This window comes from Heliangelus exortis, chromosome 5 (genome assembly GCF_036169615.1).
Source record: "Heliangelus exortis chromosome 5, bHelExo1.hap1, whole genome shotgun sequence".
NCBI classification, from domain to species: domain Eukaryota; kingdom Metazoa; phylum Chordata; class Aves; order Apodiformes; family Trochilidae; genus Heliangelus; species Heliangelus exortis.
This window is the reverse complement of record NC_092426.1, coordinates 20,085,573-20,103,786: the sequence shown is the minus strand read 5'-3', so window position 1 is coordinate 20,103,786 and position 18,214 is coordinate 20,085,573. Positions and strand designations below refer to the sequence as shown.

The 18,214-nt window shown below is 39.4% G+C and overlaps 1 protein-coding gene and 1 long non-coding RNA gene across 2 annotated transcripts in view; one reads left to right on the top strand and one right to left on the bottom strand.

The window, feature by feature from the left end:
* The first annotated feature begins 431 nt into the window (after positions 1-431).
* TSHR (thyroid stimulating hormone receptor) overlaps positions 432-18,214 on the top strand; it is a 43,845-nt gene continuing 26,062 nt past the window's right edge. Inside the window, exons 1-2 of the mRNA XM_071745846.1 lie at positions 432-768; positions 15,069-15,140. Coding sequence (XP_071601947.1) covers positions 599-768; positions 15,069-15,140 — 242 coding nt within the window. The 5' untranslated portion in view covers positions 432-598. The remainder of the gene's footprint in view (positions 769-15,068; positions 15,141-18,214) is intronic.
* On the bottom strand, positions 9,315-17,858 carry LOC139797061 (uncharacterized). Its single transcript, XR_011726266.1, has 3 exons — positions 15,033-17,858; positions 12,592-12,654; positions 9,315-10,717 (listed from the first exon to the last, which is right to left on the bottom strand). It is a non-coding gene; the product is annotated as an uncharacterized lncRNA (long non-coding RNA).

Here is an 18,214-nt window from a genome sequence, read left to right as displayed (position 1 = left end):
ATTTCTCTCAAGGTTAAATTATTTTTTTCCTTTTTATTTGGTGAGAGGGTTTTCTTTTTTTGATAATATGGACAATCCTGCTCTCTCTGCTCCATTTCCTCTTTTATCATATGATTTAACTTCATCATATGATGAAGTTAACTTTTAACTTTATCATATGGTTTAACTTCACTGCTTTTCAGGTGAATAAGTATCCCGCTTACACAGCCCTCTCCCTTCTCCCTCCCGCAAAGATGCTGGAAGTGTTCGGCGTACCACGGCGTACCACGCCGTGCCTCGGCGTTTGAAACGGGCTCAGCGGGATCGTCCCGGTGCCGACGGGGAACCGGAGCCCCAGCCCGGGCTGCCGGGGGACAGGACGAGGGGCCCGCAAAGAAGAGGTGGCGGGGAGCACGGAGACCATCTCCGTGTGGGGCGGGGGACGGCAGGGAGGGGCGGCCGGAGAGGTGGGCGCGGGGCCGTAGCGAAGGAGACGGAGCCCGCCCGAAGGCGAGGGGCGCGGGGAGGAGGCGGTGTTGCCCAGCGAAGGTGCCGCCTTTCCCCCGGCAGCTTCTCCCGGAGGGGCAGCGTCGTCTGTCCCGGGAGCGGGCGGCAGAAGATGCTGTGCCTCCCGGTAGCCTTCCAGTTGCTGCTGGTGCTGGTGCTGTGCAGCCAGGGGACAGAGAGATGTCCTTCAACCTTCTGCGAGTGTTCCGACTGGGATGGCTATAAAGTCACTTGCAGGGACATTAACTTCATTCCCAGCCTTCCGGAGGATACCCAGACCCTGTGAGTACATTGAGATGGTTCTGGAGAGGCACCAGCTGGTTGTGAGGATTCGTATTTTGGAAGCAGGAGATACTCTGGGCTAATGTCCTGTGAGACGAAGGAGGGAAGCTGTGAGGGAGGGAGAGTGGTCATTTACCTGGGCAGAATAACGTAGCAGAATAACATAGCTGGAATGACACAAGTAGGGAAAGGGATTCTCAAACCTTTTGGATATGTGAAGAGAGTGTTGTCCATTGTGTCTGAAAAGTTCTGAGTAGCATATGGGAAAATTACTCACAGGGCTGCTTGTGGACAGAGTGGAAGGCTGGATTCTGTGGGGCATATGCCAGAAAGGTGAGAAGAAGAAAGAATAGTTTAGACACAGTTTTGTAATTTTTAAAAAAAAAAAAAAAATTGGATGTGCTACCTTGCAAACAGTTCCACAGCTGTTTCTGTGCACTTTCAGGGTTGTTTTTTTGTTTTTTTTTTGTTTTTTTTTTTGCCAAAGCTTGATAAAAAGAATCCATGGGAACCGTCTAGAGACAAATTACATCAGAAAAACAAAAGTGTGGACTGTTGGATACGGCAGCAAATTTGGAGCTTGCCAAAGTTATAGAGCAATTCAAGTATGTAAACCTAAGTGTTAATACCATCACAAACACCTTAGAATATCTTGTCTGGGTCCCTGCTGCCAGTCCTGAAGAGTGTCCCGTGTCATATCTGCCAGCCCCACACAGACATATCAGGTAGACACTGGAGTGAAACTGAAATGGCAACAGCCAGCTACAGCTAATTAGTTGAATCACTCCTGACTTTTCTTTTGTCTCACATCACACAAGATGTTTCTACTCTCCAAGGGAAAATTCCTTAACACCTGAAAACAAAGGTTTAGCAAATTGATCACTTACCTGAAAAGACAGAGAAGAAATTATTTGTATTATTGCCATTATTTATGTATGCCTTTAAGCTTTGTTGGGTTTTTTGTTTTTGTTTTTTGTTTGTTGGCTAGACTGAAGCTATGCAAAAATAATTGAAGTTTTTGTTACCCTTAAGAACAAACGAACACTTCTTTTGAAGTGAAGTCTATAGATAAAATTTTCCCAAAATTCAGCAACTTGGTTACTTTTGATAATGTAACTTTGCTTCCTGGTGGTTATGCATGAATCTCAAGATTGCTGATTTTTAAACTTTATTATGTGGCTATTCACTTCTGTAAAGCTAAGAGACTGTTGAGTTTAGGAATACTTTGCCAGCTTTTGGAGATGATAAGCTCTTTTCAGTGCATAGGGTCCTGAATCTCCAATTAAAATTTCATTCCTATTATTCAGTTCAAACTGTTCTCATTTCTCTGCCCTACTTTAAGAGAGTGGTGTAAGCCTTTTTTTAACAAGCCATGCTTATAAGAAAGTGCAAAAACTATTTCCAAACTCTTTTAGTTGAATATGTGTCATGAATTCCACCAGTAAAGTGTGTTTGCTTTAAAATGTTTTTAATGTATTTGTCCAAACATAGTTGATGCCAGTGCTTATCCAGAATGGTTGAGTGCACAGGTATTGTTCTTGAAGATTTTTTTTCAGTATAAGTTGTTTTTTTTTTTCTTTTCTGTGTAGCAAACAAAAGAATTAGAAAGAAAAACGTTTTGTGTCTTACAGACAAAGCTTGCCTTTTTGCCTGAAGTTAAGTACTTGTATCACACTACAGTAGGAAAGAATTTCTAACTGGTAGTGAAATGCAGCACTAAATGTAGAGATTAAATCAATAATGGTGTTGAGTTGGTGAGGCATGGTTTTGGTAGTGGGTACAGGGCCCCAGGGGTGGCTCCTGTGAGAAGATGCTGAAAGGTCCCCTGGCTCTAAAAAACTGGGCCCAAGCTCTGGCCAAGGCTTTGCCCATCAGCAACAATGGATGTACCTCTGCATATATGTATGAACAATATGTATCTACAAATAATGTATGCAGGAAGGGGAAATAAAGTGCTATAAGACTTCAGTGCAGAGGGGAGGGGGAGGTGAGAGCAATATCAGAGGTGAGGGCAATACTAGAGCAGAAATACCGATGCTGGTGAGGAAGAAGGGGGAGGAGGTGCCTGAGCAGAGGTTCTCCTGCATCCCATGGTGGGACAGCAGGATGTCTCCCTGCTGCCCATGGTGGAGCAGCCCATGCAAGATGACAGTGGAGCAGAAGTGGACCTTCAGCCATGGAGAACCCTGTGCCAGAGGAGGTGACTGTTTCTGAAGCAGGCCGTGGCTCTGTGACAGCCCAGGCTGGAGCAGTCTGTTCCTGAGGGACTGCACCTCCTGGGAGGGACTCCTGTTGGAGGGGTCCTGAAGGACTCTCTCCCATCGGAGGGGCACCATGTTGGCGTAGCAGAAAACTGTGAGGAATCCTTCTCTCTGAGGAAGAAGAAGCAGCAGAAAACAACCTGTGATGAACATACTGTGAATCCCACTCCCTGTCCCCCTGTGCCACTGGAGAGGAAGAGGTAGAGCTATCAGGAACAAAGTAATTTGAGCCTGGGAAGAAGGGAGAGATGGGGTCAGGTATTTAAGCTCTGTATTTTGTTTTCTCTTTGCTCTGCTTTGATTTTACTAGTGATAAATTAAATTGATTTTTTCCCCAAGTTGAGTCTGTTTTGTCCATGACCATATCTTGTGAGTGTAACCCTCTTAGTCCTTGTCCATGAGGGTTTTTTTGATTTTTTTAGAATCATAGAATATGCCAGGTTGGAAGGGACTCATCATGATCACCAAGTCCAACTCCTGTGCCTTTGTAGGGAATCCCCAGAATCACACCATGTGCCTGAGAGTGTCATCCAAATTTTTCCTGAACTCAGGCAGGCTTGGTGCTGTGACCACTTCTCTGGGGAGCTTGTTCCACTGCTCAGGTAATCTCTGGGTGAAAAACCTTCTCCTGATATATAACCTAAACCTCCTGGGATTCAGCTTCCTACCATTTCCCAAAGTCCTGTCTTCAGACACAGGACTGAAGAAATCAGTACCTGTCCCATCTGTTACCCTAGCAAGGAAGCCATGTAGTGCAGGGAGTTCACCCCTCATCCTCCTTTTCTCCTCACTGAACAATCCAAGTGACCTCACCTGCTCCTCATGAGTCATCCCCTCCAGACCCTTCACCATCCTTCTTGCTCTCCTTTGGATGCTCTCCAACAGCTTGATGTCTTTTCTATACTACCATGCCCAAAACTGCACACAGTACTCAAGGTGAGGCAGTACCAGTGCTGAGTAGGATAATCACCTCCCTTGACTGGTTGGTGACATTGTGTTTGACTCCAGGACATGGTGCCCTCCTGGCTGCCAGGAGGCTCATATGCAGTTTGCCATCAACCAGGACCTCCAGGTCCCTCTCTGCTGTGCTGCTTCTCCCCATCCCACAGTGGGGGATGGGTGACTGAGTGGCCATGAGGCTGAACAGACCCAGGTTGCTCAATGGGAGGTGCTCCAGTCCTCTGATCATCCTTGTGGCTCTTCTCTAGACCCTCTCCAGACTGTATTATTATAGAGTGTATTTAATCAAACTGTCACAGTCTTGGAAATGAACTAGACTTTTTTCCTAAGGAATATCCAAATTTTCCTTTTATATTGGAGTGTCTCCCTCAAGAGGAGATAACTGCACAGACTTATTTTTAATACGTAAAATCTTTACATAAATATTTATACACGATGGCAAATAACAGTTTAAACTTCCTTTTAAGGAAGATATAATTAAAGATACAATTAAGTATATCACTTTAGAAACTGCTGACTCAACCTCTAAACTTAGATTTATTTCCTCATATTTTATTAACCTCACCACAGTATTGTAGTGCCCTGTTTACTGTTTTTGACAGCTAACCTAGGATTCTACACCTGAAGTGTAATACAGTCTGAAATACCAGCTGGTACACCATTTCTTTATTTAATATTAAGAAAAATATCATGGATGCTGACCGAGTTTCTGTGCCAGCATTTGTTAGTTTCCCCTCCCTTCACTGAGGATTTTAGACATCTGACAGACAGGAGAAAAGTAGTTTTCAGAGATCTTCTGAACTTTACAATATCTCTGGCTGTTTATAAAGGCCTCTGAGGCTGTAAAGCCTGTTTCCCTTTTGTCAAATGTGATCTCTGACTTTCTTCATCTCATAAAACCAGATGTTGCTTGTTGTTCAAATGAAATAGCAGGAAATTTCTTAATTTACATCCAAATGGAAAGAAAATTATTAACTAAAGTATGCTGATGTATAATCCCTGCTCAGCTAGTCAAATTCTGATCAAATTCCTTCCTTATTCCCTCCAAAATATAAAAATATTGCTTTAAAGGGACACCATTCAAGTGGTTTGAGGTGCAAATATGACCTACTGAAACATCTTCACAGTCTGGGGGAATATCCTTTGTATTGCAGCAACTTTTTAATCTGCATGTCTGTCTTAATCAAGAAATCAAGAAAATTACAGCATTTTTCAACTGTTTTTTTTTGTTTGTTTGTTTTGTTTTTCTACTCATCTTCAAATGGAAACACAGAAAGGCTAGGTAGAAAGAGAATAAATAATTTCAGAGGAAAGGGTACATTTCTTCTCTTGTGGATCTTTGGAACCATTTTTCTGTCTGACCACCAGAAAAAAAAGGTTAAATGCATGCTGTCATGTTCAAGTATGAGAAATCATGAAGATAGCTTCCAAAGAACTTCTTGAATATTTTTTTTTTTTTTACCCAGCAAGAAGGAATCATTATTTTTATAAGACCTATATAAGCTCTAGACTTTTAAATTTTTAACCTTTGTTCACTTTCTTATGGTGACAGAGATTTCCCCTTTTCTCAGTTTGCATCTGTCCTGATGGAAGAAAGGTGAGGCATTTCACCTCCCAGAGAGGTTCTGCAGGAAAACTGTATTTCATGTAGTTCTAGCCTGTGTTACCATTCATGGAAACTCTCTAATTAAATGGGTAAGGAGACAAGTGCATTATTTAACATGGAGTCTTTTAACATATTTTGGTGGTCATTTCCTGTCTTACTAATGGGTCTGAATTGAAAGCTGCTTGCTTTCTTATTTCCTGGGGGACAAGTGTGTGTGCTAACACTTTGGAGTGTCCTGGAGCATAAAAACACAATTATTTTACTGGATCATAATGAAAGCTCCATCTCACCCAAGATTCTGTCCTGGACATTAGCCAAAAGCAGATACCTAGAGCACTAGGTATGAATACTCTTATAAACAGGGATCAGATTGGGAGAGACAAAGTTCTGCTAAACCTGAAACTAGCAAGGGATGTAAAGGGTACCATAGGGGATTTCTTTTAAGTGCATGGTCAGCAAAACAAAAACCAAAGACACCGTGGGCCTGATGCCCAGAGGGTCAAGGAACCCAGTGACGAAGGATATGGAAAAGGCCTCGATGCCTTGTTGGCACTGTTGTTTTTCACAGAATCAAGATCACAGCATCATCAGAGTTGGAAGGGACCTCAAGATCATCTAGTCCAACTCTCCCACTGAAGCAGAATTACCTAGAGCACATTATACAGGATTGCATCCAGGTGGGTTTTGAATATCTCCAGAGAAGGGGCTTCTACAACCTACCTGGGCAGTCTGTTCCTGTGCCCTCTCACCCTCATAGTAAATCATAGTAAAGGAGTTTTTTCTAATGTTTAAATGGAACTTCCTATGTTCCAGCTTGTGCCCATTGCCCCTCATCCCGTCACTGGGAACCACTGAGCTGGTTTCCATCTTCCACTGAGTCTGGCTCCATCTTTCTTGCACTCACCTTTTAGATACTTGTAGACATTAACTTATAGATCTCCCATCAGCATTCTCTTCTCCAGGCTAAAGGGTCCCATCTCTCTTAGCCTTTTTATTTTTCAGTGTGCTCCAGGCCTCCTAGGTCCCTTCACCCAGCAGCACAGCCTTTGGAAGTAGATGATTACCTGCAGTAGAAGATAGCCTAAAGAAGCACTGAAGTATACCGGACATACAGAAGTCTATAGGACCATTGAATAACCTTTTCCAGGTGATATACACAGAGCCAGTGGAAAAAAAAAATCTTTTTTTTTTCCTATATTTCTTAGTAATTCCTAACATTCTGTTTGTTTTTTCAGCCTCTGCGGAGCAGCTGGCAGCAATCACAGGCACTTTGTGGTCCTCAGATTAGAAACAATAGTGGCCAGTAATTACACCCTGTTCTTACCCTCTTTCCCTGTAAGACTTGAACCTCTTCTGACTGCTGTTTCCTGCAATTTCATGGTCTCATTTGAACTTTCTTTGCAGCAATTTATAGACTTTTAGCTTGACATTTCAGAAACACAGCTCTCCCATATTCTATTTGGAGTATGTGTTTCTCAGGTGCAGAAGGTAGTGGGCTGTTTGGAAGTGTGGGCAGCAGAAGAACCACACATATTACCAGGTAGATCTGCCCAGAATTTGTTAACCAAAATAAACCATGGTGATCTTTAAAGGATATGTAGGTGTGAGCAGAGACTGATAAGGCCTTTAGAACTGGACATACTGAAAATATGCCTGTGTTTTTAGGGAAGTATTGGTTTTATTAGTAATAGTCATAAAAATCTGGGCATGAAATATTCTTTCACTCATAGGACTTTCTCATTGATATCAGGGCTAAGAGGCAAAATCAGAAGAGAAATCTGCACTATTTCTACATAAAAATTAGAAGATTGCGTTGCTAAGACATTAAGCAAAGAAATCTAGGGATCCAGAGAAGGGTATAGAAGAAACAAAAAATAGGACTAGGAGGCATGAGAGGTCAGAGCAGACAGTCCCTTTAGGATCTATCTTACTGCCTAGGAAGTGTTTTTGTATTGAGCCATCAAGGTAGTTTAACTCTTTCCTGATTTGAACATAATTATACAGTTAACATGCTAGATTATAGCGTTAGGTTTCACTTTAATTACCTTTACTGGCTCTACATTTAACCATTTTCTTATCCATAAGGGAAAATAGGTCAGACTTTCTTTATTGTGTGACTCGACATTTCTTCTTAAAGATTGCCATTTAAAATGTTGTTTTTTCACTAAATGGAGAAATAGTGGAGATGATTGCTGTATACTGTTACCTTTTTATTTCAAAACTAGAATAAAAGATTTCTGTAAAATTACTCTGTGATGCTTTCTTCAGACTAAGATGGCTCACACAGTTTCTTGAGATCAAGAGAGAACTGGCCTTATTTTAGCATAAGTCAACAGCTCATTATCTATGTTGAAGTTTAAATTGTAGTGAATAGATTGTAGGTGCTTCTAGTTTGTATCTGCTTGAATCAGTAGCATTGGATGGTGCAAAATCCTGAATATCATTGTTCCTCTTTGACTTGGTTAAGGCCTTAGGGCACTGTCTGTATTGTAAAATTTTGAATAGAATAGGATGTATTGACATACAATGAGTTTTTTGCAGATGGGACCATTTATAATTCTTGAGTAAAGACAGTCTAAAATTTTGGCTACTGTTTAAATGACACCTACATGTGGCTAACAAGCTGCTATATTATAATAACCAGTTTTGCAGCTGAATTTGCCAGTTTTTTAGAGGCACCTTAATGTGTTCCCTGTGAACATGAGGATGTGTAAAAGCTAAGCCCAGCAGAATACAAAAGCTTAGGGGTATTTAAGGAACTGAGACTGTACGGTATCCTATTCATCCCTGTTTTGGCAGATCAGCATTTGACAGTAGTCTATCTGTGCTACATGTGAAATTATTCTATCACAGTTGGCGGTGAAGGTAGATAATTTAGATTTTTTTAAAACCACTTTCTGAAATGCCCCAGTTTTCCAAGTATAATTACATTTTTTTAGACTGTTTTGGGGTTATGTAAACCCATAATACCAAAAATATAAAGCATTTATTGATTTTGCAAGTATATAAAAAGCCTTTATTAGTAAGATTTGTGAGAAGTTGCCTTCTTAACTGATACCAACAGAAAACATATTAGTACTGGCTTTTTGCAAAATACTCTGTAAACAGTTCATTAGTAGTCATAGTATTTTTTTAACATTTAAGCTTTTTCTTTCCTTTACAGTTATATTGGTAAGCTCTGTTTTCAGTTCAGGAGAAGGCTGTTGCATGCTTCTGAAGTGTAATGGCTTGGAAATTTAATGTCAAAAAAAACCAATGTAATGAAACTTGACTGCACTAGCAATTCAAGATTCAGTGGACTGTAACACAGAGTAAGCCTGTTAAACAACTGTCAAAGTCCTTTCTTAAAATGGATTTTTTAAACTCTGGTGTAAAACACATTTTTGCTGTTAAGTTGGTCAAAACTTGTCAACTCCACAGGCAAGGAAAAGATAAATATTTTCTGCTGCCATGTCACTATAGTCTTTTGTGACAATTATCTGTATTCTCATTTAAGTGAACATCACCTAAGCATCTTCAAAATAACTATTTGCATTCCCTCTGCTTTTCTGTTAAGAAAGCTATGTGTGTAGTTAAAGTACATTGAAGTAATCCTTGTTTCTACTGGGAATGGCTTTTTGTATTGCATTTGTACAGTTCCCAGCACTGGGTGGCTTTCTGTGCCATGACACAGGAATTTTAAAAGTTTCAAATATATGAGAAATGCTGATGATGGAATAAGTGATTAACAATAGGGAAAAAAAAATTGTTTTCAATGTTCCAAAAATATTATTTTGATCTTCAGTAATGTCTCTGGTCCCCTAATGTCACTTGTTCCAGTTCAGCTGCTCACTTCATTGAGTTGTTGTGTGCACATAAAAAAGTTCATAGTTTGTAAATAGTCTCAAGAACCCTTACAAGAATTATGGGTATATTTATAGGGCTTGGAAACACATTCCCCAAAACAAAGCAGGTATTTGAATCTCCACCTTCCTTTAGCATTGATGTGTACTAAGGAAAACATTGTTTTCCATTTGTTTGGGGTTTCTTTCTTCCAGTTTTAGTGGTGTCAGTGACCTTTTTTACCTGCTCATTCAGTGTCTTTTAGCAGTTCTCTGTGTTAGTGCAGATCCCTACAGGGTTTTTCCTTACCACCTTTTTTGCAGTTCTCAGTGTCTCAGCTGTTCAGTGTTAAACTTCTTGACCTTGTAGCCATTTAATTCACCACTGACAGTTCTGAGACCTCTTAAATGACATTAGCAACCTACTATTTTGCTGCTAAATGGCAGATAACATTCAGCAGAGATAGTGTCTCCTGTCAAGTTTTCATTTTTTTCTCAAAGCCAGCAAGAAGCAGTGATCACAAAGTGAGCAAGAATAAGCTCTGTGACATTATGGATTTCTGTTTGCTGTGTATTATCACCCTGAATTCTTGCCTGTCAGACTGACAGTGTCCATATGCACCCCAGTGGATAGAAGAGGATGTGCCAAGAGCTTAGTGCCAAGAACTTCTTTCCAGTGCAGCAATGTCCCAGACGCTGACCTGCACACTTTCAGGTTGAAAAGCTCTAGTATTTCTTTAGGGCTGGGCCAGTTTTGACGCATATTTTATGTTATTCTTTTGGACTTGTAGCTAATTGCTGGGAAGCAGCTATGTAGAGTACTAACAAATTCAGAAGTTACCTCGTACTTTTAGGGTTACTTTGCTGTGAGTCTTTCCCTCGCTGCTACCACACCGGCAATACTGGCATTAGACACTAGGTGGTAATCGTCTTCTGGTAAGCTCAGCATGCACCTCACTATGGGAAATGTCTTTTTATACCTATTTCTGCACTACTGAAAGACTACGATACATTTATTTCAGAGTAATGATTTTTAGAAGAGCTGTATTTCTAAGTTTGTTTAGCTTGTGTTTGGTTTACTTGAATATAAAAAAACTAGAAGTTAATGTGTCAATAACTGTTTATCTTTCCATTATCTTTGCTTTTATCATTATTTCTCCTGTATAAAACCTGGAAAGTCAATGCTTGTTATAATTTTCTCATAACCATAAAATTAGTATGTAAAATTCCTTACCTTGCTTCATATATGGTCTTGGTTTTCTTCTCTTTGTGGAGCGTTAAAATACTTGTAGCTGTTGTTACTGTGATTTAAGTTAAAAATCATGTTATTTTAATCTGGAATCCTGTGGATATTCCCTATTTATTTATTATATTTTGTTGACTAACATGTTTTAAGATCAATAGGCTAAGTATGTAAAACGTATATTTACTTCCCTAATATATCTTACTGAAGTAATATCACAGATACTGCTTAAGAAGTTGTTAAAATTATGCATATACAGTTAGGCACATATATATACATTTCTTAATACAGAACATGTGAAACCTTTATATCTGAGGAATATGCTGGTCCCACTTGGATTTGTCACTATTTGCACTCAGCTCCTGCTAGAAGCCAGTGTAGTCTTGGTGTTGGCATGTCCAACCTGATGCTTTCTGCTTCCTTGTTTAGGGCTTTCGAGTAGTAGGAGGGACTGCTGCAGACATGCTGCAGCTAAGCAAGAAGAGTTTCCTTCTCTGCCAGTTACTGGAGGTCATGCCCCTTGTTTCAGATGATTCTGGTGGGTCTGGGTGCAGCAGTGGTCCGTGAGAAGGGATGGTGCATTTTTTTTCTGCTCTGTGAACTCAGTTGATAGACATGGCTGTTTATCCTGATCTGGGCTTGATATACAATACCAGAGAATGAGGGGGAGAAGTAGTCATGATTAATGTTGTTCAAAGAAGGAATTACTCCTTCATGGCACTCAGTGCCATGGTCTGGTAACCACGGCACTAGTGGATAAAGGCTTGGACTTGATGATCTCAGAGGTCCTTTCCAGCCCAGGTGATTCTGTGATTCCCACCATTCTCTCTTGGATGGCAGACAGGAAGGACACCCTTTCCTGCTGCCCTGTCTTGATGAACAGAATCTAGTGCTTGGGAACAGACAAAAACCCCACAACAGACCTCAAAATCTTGAGAGGCTTTTAGCTAAACTCAGTTGTAAATTTGTTTCTAAAAGACCAGTGCTTTTTATAAATGTGTTTAGTGCAAGGCATTAGAGAATACAGTACATACGTCATTAAGCTATTGTATGATCTTCAACACTGAAGCAGGATTCATCAGCAATGAGAAAAAATGCTTTCAAGTGATTTACCAAGTAAGCCAGAGAGCAATAGAAGTGGTTTACCTTAGATTTTAATGTATTCTATCCCATGTGCAGCTGTAAATTCTAACTCTATTGGTATTTTGACTATGTACTGCATGCTGTTGTTGCAAGCCACCAGATGAATGGGTGTGATTGAAGCAGATGAATACCTCTCCTACATTTTCCCCTCACTTTGTGTCTTTTTCAAACACAAAGCAATAATAGAAATGAAATAGTCAAACATAAGTAGGTACAGACTGTGGCAGTTAAACATAAACACAGATTGCTCGTACCTCTCAAATGGAAAATGTATTGATATTTTTCTGGTCCTGGTTGCCAGGTACTTCTGACATTCATCAATTTCATATTTGAAAATGGTCACATGTAAGAGGTGAAATACCTATCAAAGTTTTCAGTTTAACCTCCTTATATCCTAACAGTGACCTTTGTAAGTAATAGGCCAAATTCTATTCTTGTGTATGTGTGCAGATGGAAGAGAACTGGGACTATAAATAGGTTTTTTTGAATTTTATTGTAATTTATCATCACTAGTTTTTCTCTAACTGTATTTAGCATTCAGTGAAAAAAATCAGCTATGCTGCAATTTTGACTTACATGCACAAGAGAAAGTAATTCTGGTTTCTGAGATGTAATTATGGCTTTGCTTAACATTAAAATACAGGGCTGTTAAATGGGTAGTTAACTTTATGAAGATTTAGTACTCTTTCATATGTAAGAGCAAAGATTTTCTCCTATGTTTCTAATCTTGATTTATTAGTCAAATCCTTTTGTGAAGTTGTTTTTTATTTCTATTATTGTTACTTTTACCTTGTGTCCTGGTTTAACCCCAGCCAGCAGTTCAGCCCCGCTCAGCCACTTGCTCACTATTCCCTGGTGGGATGGGGGAGAGAATAAGAAGAGTAAAAGTGAAAAAACTCCTGGTTTGACATACAGACATTTTAACAGGTAAAATAAAAGGTGTGCACATAAGCAAATCAAAACAAGGAATTCATTCACTGCTTCCCATTGGCAGGCAGATGTTCAGCCATCTTCAGAAAAGCAGGGCTCTATGATGTGTTACAGTTATTTGGGAAGACAAATATCACTCCAAATGTCCTCCCATTTCTTACTTTTTCCAGCTTTATATGCTGAACATGATGTCATATGGCATGGGATTCCCCTTTGGTGAGATGGAATCAGCTATCCCAGCTCTGTCCCCTCCCAACTCCTTGTGCAGAAAACGCCTTGACTCCCTGCAAGCACTGCTTAGCAGTAACTAAAACATCCCTCTGCTATCAACAGAAATCCAAAACATATCCCCGTATTAGTTACTATGAAGAAAATGAGTTACTAGGAAGAACAGAGAACCAGAGGGCTACAACAGAGATTAAAAGTGAGCTTGGGTATTCATAAGTGGCTTTAAACTATATTTTTCTTGGCTTTCAACAGTCTCAGGAAGAAGCCTTAGGACTGCTTCTCCCCCAGATGCAGCCTGATACCATTAGTCTTCTCTGCAGCAAGGGCTCATTTGCAGCGAATGAGCTCAAATGAGCTGATTTGGTAGCTCATTTCCAAATTGGTGTCCATCAAGGACCCCCAGGTCCTTTTCTGCAATGCTGCTTTTCAGCCAGTTGGTCCCCAGCACCTACTGGTGTACCCAGGCACAGGACTTTACTCTTTCTCCTTGTTGAACTGAGTAAGGTTGGGCCATTTCTCTAGCCTGTCAAAGTCCCTCATTCACTCTGTTCTTGGTAAAATTTGAAACCAGAACTTCCTCAGTCATCACCGTCAGCATCCTAAAAAGACCTGAAAATACAGCCAGCTGCTGAAACACACCACCAGGGTCAGCAGGCTCTGCTGGGCTAAGCATCTGGTTTTTGCAAATATTTTGGCCAGGTCTGTGATCATAGAAGGAAGCAGTGGTATGAAGTGGAGAAGGCAGAAGGATGGGAGAGCACAGGTATGGCTGTCAAGGTGCCATGAGTGCAGGGACATAGGCAAGTATGACTATGGACATTTCCCTGGCGGGGGAACCTGTGGGAGCTGGGCTGACTGAGGTCAAGAGAAACATCAACCCAGTGTTGGACATATAGAAGTCTTTTAGGTTGTTGTTCACTGTCATACAAGTATATGTAGTAGGGGAGGTGTACTTGGGAAATAGACTTTCAGAGCCTTCCCCTGGGACCTCAGGAATCTACATTTTCTTAATTTATATTTTCACTCAAGATGGAATGTTAAAGAATTTCTACAGTTATTTTTATTTCTTGTGTGCACATTCTAGAAGCTTGATAAATCTTCAGATGATGATAATATTTTTGTCTCTGTAAATCAAACATAATTACTATAATCAGATACTTCACCTTATGAAACAGAAAACAGAAGTAGGAAATAATCCTAATTTGTTTATTTCTTTCTCCTGAACTGTTCTTAAACAGCAGCTATGGCAAAAGATGATTATTTATTCTTGATTTTTCTTCAGGCAATTCCTTAACTATAAATTGTGTAACTGTACTCCCAGATGTACTGAGAAACCAAAGATTATCTCATCCAGCATTGACAGGTTTTAACTGTAAGTTCAACAGATATTATAGGCTAATTTTCCAAAGCATTCCTTTTTTTTTTTTGAGGAGTCAGTCTGCTGGAGATCCATTCTGTTAAGAACTTGTCTGTTGATAAGTATCTTCCTTAAATATTACCTTTTTTTTTTCTAAAAATCTCTTGCAGATGGGTAAGATACATAATTCTATTCTCTCTCAAAGTGCATCTTTAAGTGGTCTTAAACTCAAAAATAACAATGTCCCTGCCATCCCCACGTCAATGGGTTGGAGAGGAAGAATGTTAACATTTATTACCAGCTATATGGAGAATTCTCTGGAGGTGGAATGCAATTGCTCTAATTCAGTTTTGGCTGATATACCTGAATTTCTTGCTCAGAATGAGAGATGGGGTATCTTTGTGGAGCCTGAAGTGATTAACGAATTCTTGTACTCCTAATGTTTCATTAACTTCCGTGGACAAATATGTTTGCTGGTCGTACTCTGGAGTTTTGGAAGGGCCACCAGTACCACTGAATTCTGAGTTCCTAGGTGAGACCATGCAGTAGGTTGTAATTTAGACTGAGCCAGCACACAGAGCAAACTGAGCCATATAATGAAATAGGAAAAGAAATGAGGCAAAGATGGAAACACTGGGAAAAGGGAAGATAGAACTAGAAATACCAGAGCAGAGGTGGAATTGTGTAAGACTTTTTAATATCAAATTGTACTTACCGCAGGATGTTAACTGTCAAACCTTTATTTCTACAGGAGGTTCTTGGAGACTCATCTAAGAACAATTCCAAGTGATGCTTTTTCCAATCTCCCCAACATCTCCAGGATGTAAGTTCTGTTTCTGGTATTATTCTTGTAGCTCCTTTATAGAAAATCACTTCCCTTCTCCAAAATTCTACCTGTGGGCATAAAATCTTCCGAAATGAAAATATTCTTGCACCTTTGCTGTCTCACCACTTGCATTTTAGAACTGCAAGTAATCATCCCATTGCTTACAACCCAAACCAGCTCTAGGAAGGCATAATAAGCATTTTTGGATAAGAGCACACCTTTATTGAAGTAGATACATTAAATAAGACTATAAATCGTGTTTTAATTACTTTTGCTTATTCAGTTTGGAATATAGGAGAAATTATTTAGTTCATAACAAATTAACATTTCCTTGCTGGTCCTGGTTAAAAATTTGTTTCCAGCTCTAAGCATGATTTGTAGCTCATGTCATTGGAGACCCTCTGGCATTTCTAGACTACAGATGGACTTTCACCAAAACATTGGTATTTGTGTGATTTGAGAGGGGCCTCTATCGTATAACTTCCCTTGTTGAAAAACAAATGCATGGATGCAATCTGTAAATGCACAACCAGCAGCTTCAACCTGTTTGCCTCATGTCAACATCTGGATCAGGATGCTCAGGCAAGTTTTGGCTGCACCCTCCCTGGAAGTGTTCAAGGCCAGGTTGGATGTGGCTTTGGGCAACCTGGTCTAGGGGGAGGTGTCCCTGCCTATGGCAGGGGGTTTGGAACTAGATGATCATTAAGGTGCCTCCCAACCTAACCATTTTGCAATTCTATGATTCTGTGATCCACTCCAAATTATTCTTTAAGGAGAGAATCTGAATATGGAGTTTTATAGCCATAATCTATCTAATACCATGATCTGATGCATTAGAGTTACACTCTCCTGCTGTGCAGTGCTTTTTGGAATATCAATTTTTTCTTTTCTTATTAATTTTAAAAGACATATGAAAAATAGACAGCAGTTTTAATTTTAGTAGTATCAATGCCCTTCTGGATTTTTCTTGTAGCATTACTACTACTTTAAATCACAAACTCCCACCTTCTTGACATAAACCTTGGGTTAAGAAACCAGTACTTGTATTTTAGCTACAGCTCTTGTTTGCATGTCTTGGCCTCTAATGTACCACACCTCTAATTCGCCTCTCCCAGCCCCTAATTTCCATCAGCAATGAAAATTATCCCATCATTTCTTGCTTTTTAAACTCATCTAGAAAACGGTCTGAAGTTTCAATAGGGTGATAGAGCCTGTGTTTACTGTTCCAAATATAACACTTCATTTCGCTGCATAGTTCCTAGTATATAATTTCTACAAATAAACCCTTTTTTCCTCTATACTGAACAGAAAATTTAGTTGTCCTTTTTATGAACCTTGTTCAAACAAGAATTTGAGAGACATTTTTTCTCTTAAATGAGTACATGTACTCATGGTAGCCAGAAGCAGAGATTGTTTCCCTGTGCTGCTTTGTCACAGGAATGAAATAAAAAAGCATTTCAAGGAATTGTTCAAGCGCAAAGTTAATTCCTGTCTGAAATGCATCAGTGCACTGAAAAAAATAAAAGCTTTGTAAGGTATTCGGGTGTAAGTGAAATTTGGTCAGGCATTGGAGCACGCTGCCCAGGGAACTGGTGGAGTCACCATCCCTCGAGCTGTTCACAAAATGTGTAGATGTGGCACCTCAGGACATGTTTTACTTGGCATGGTGGTGTTGGGTTGACCTCTTGGATCATCAAATCCAACCATGACTTTGTGGTCACATCCATCAGTACCTCACAGACACCAGGCCTCTAGGTCCTGGAGCTGTTTTCTCCACAGCTTCTCCACACAAAGAATCATCCTCACATTGCACACTGCTCTCTGCCAGCAGCCCCATGCAGAGCACTTTTCCACACAGTGCTTTTTCTCTGGCTCTTTTTTGAATGGGCAATGGTAATTAAAGTGTTACCTGGAAACAGACTTTCTCTGAAGCTGTGCATTTGGTGTTTAAGCTATGACTGTATTTGCAATGGGTGTTGAAGGCATTTTGAAATCCTGCAAATTAAATACAGCTGGTAGGGAGAGGAGGTGCTGAATTGTAAGATGCCTTCAAAATGGGAATTTAAGCGAGCTTTCCAACTCCTTCCTGTTCTCACTACTATGATTTTTATTTCTTGCATTTAACATACTACTAACTACTATATTATGTGCTCACAACACGAGCCCAAAGGTTTTTCTGTTTTCTGGTATCTTTTGAAGCACTGTTGAATGTCAATCCAAAGTGACCAATAAGAAGTAAATCTCATATTAGTAGAGTTAAATTAAGTTCAGAAAATATGATATTAGCTCAAGTTTGGAGAGGACTTAAATTTCCTGAGAGCAGTTAGTGATATTAGCTTATGCTGGTTCTTAAAGCATGCATTGGTCACAAACTATTCTTTCCAACTTCTTAAAACGTGTTAAATATTTTTTAATATCCATGGAAATAAATATTTATCATCTTTAAAATTTCCACAGAAAATAAAAATTTGAATCATAACTGATTCTATTAAAAAGCACTCCTGGTTTTTAAGATGATATTTTAGTTTTCTACTTATTAGTGTTCTTTGTAATACTGTTATTGGAAAAAATGGGAAGAATATTAAAAATTGTCTCTGCTTTGTTTAAGCAACACAAATCTATTAGACACAGTGTAAAATACCAATTGGAATTTTTTAAAGTTAAGCATGATTCTAGGTCCTTGCAAGTCTTCTGATTAAAAAGGAGGAAAGGCATTTTATCTTATTTTGACATATGAAATGTCTAGGACTCCTCTAGTTGCCTTAATTTTGTGCATTTAAAATAATTATCAAGTTGCTGAAAGTATGTGCAAAATATTAAAAACTGAGTCAGCAACTTTGATCAAGAGTATCAAATGGTAGTATTTAAATATTTTAAAAAGAATAAATATAAACACAATACTAGGCATTTCAATGAATTTTAAAGATCTATAGATTAGAAAGATGACATAAAATATGATTAGAGAAGTAAATATAATACAAGAATACATCTTTCAAATGCTATTCTAGCATTAAAGAAAAATACTTGAAAACTAAGAGATATTTTGAAAACTAAAATCTGACCATTTAACC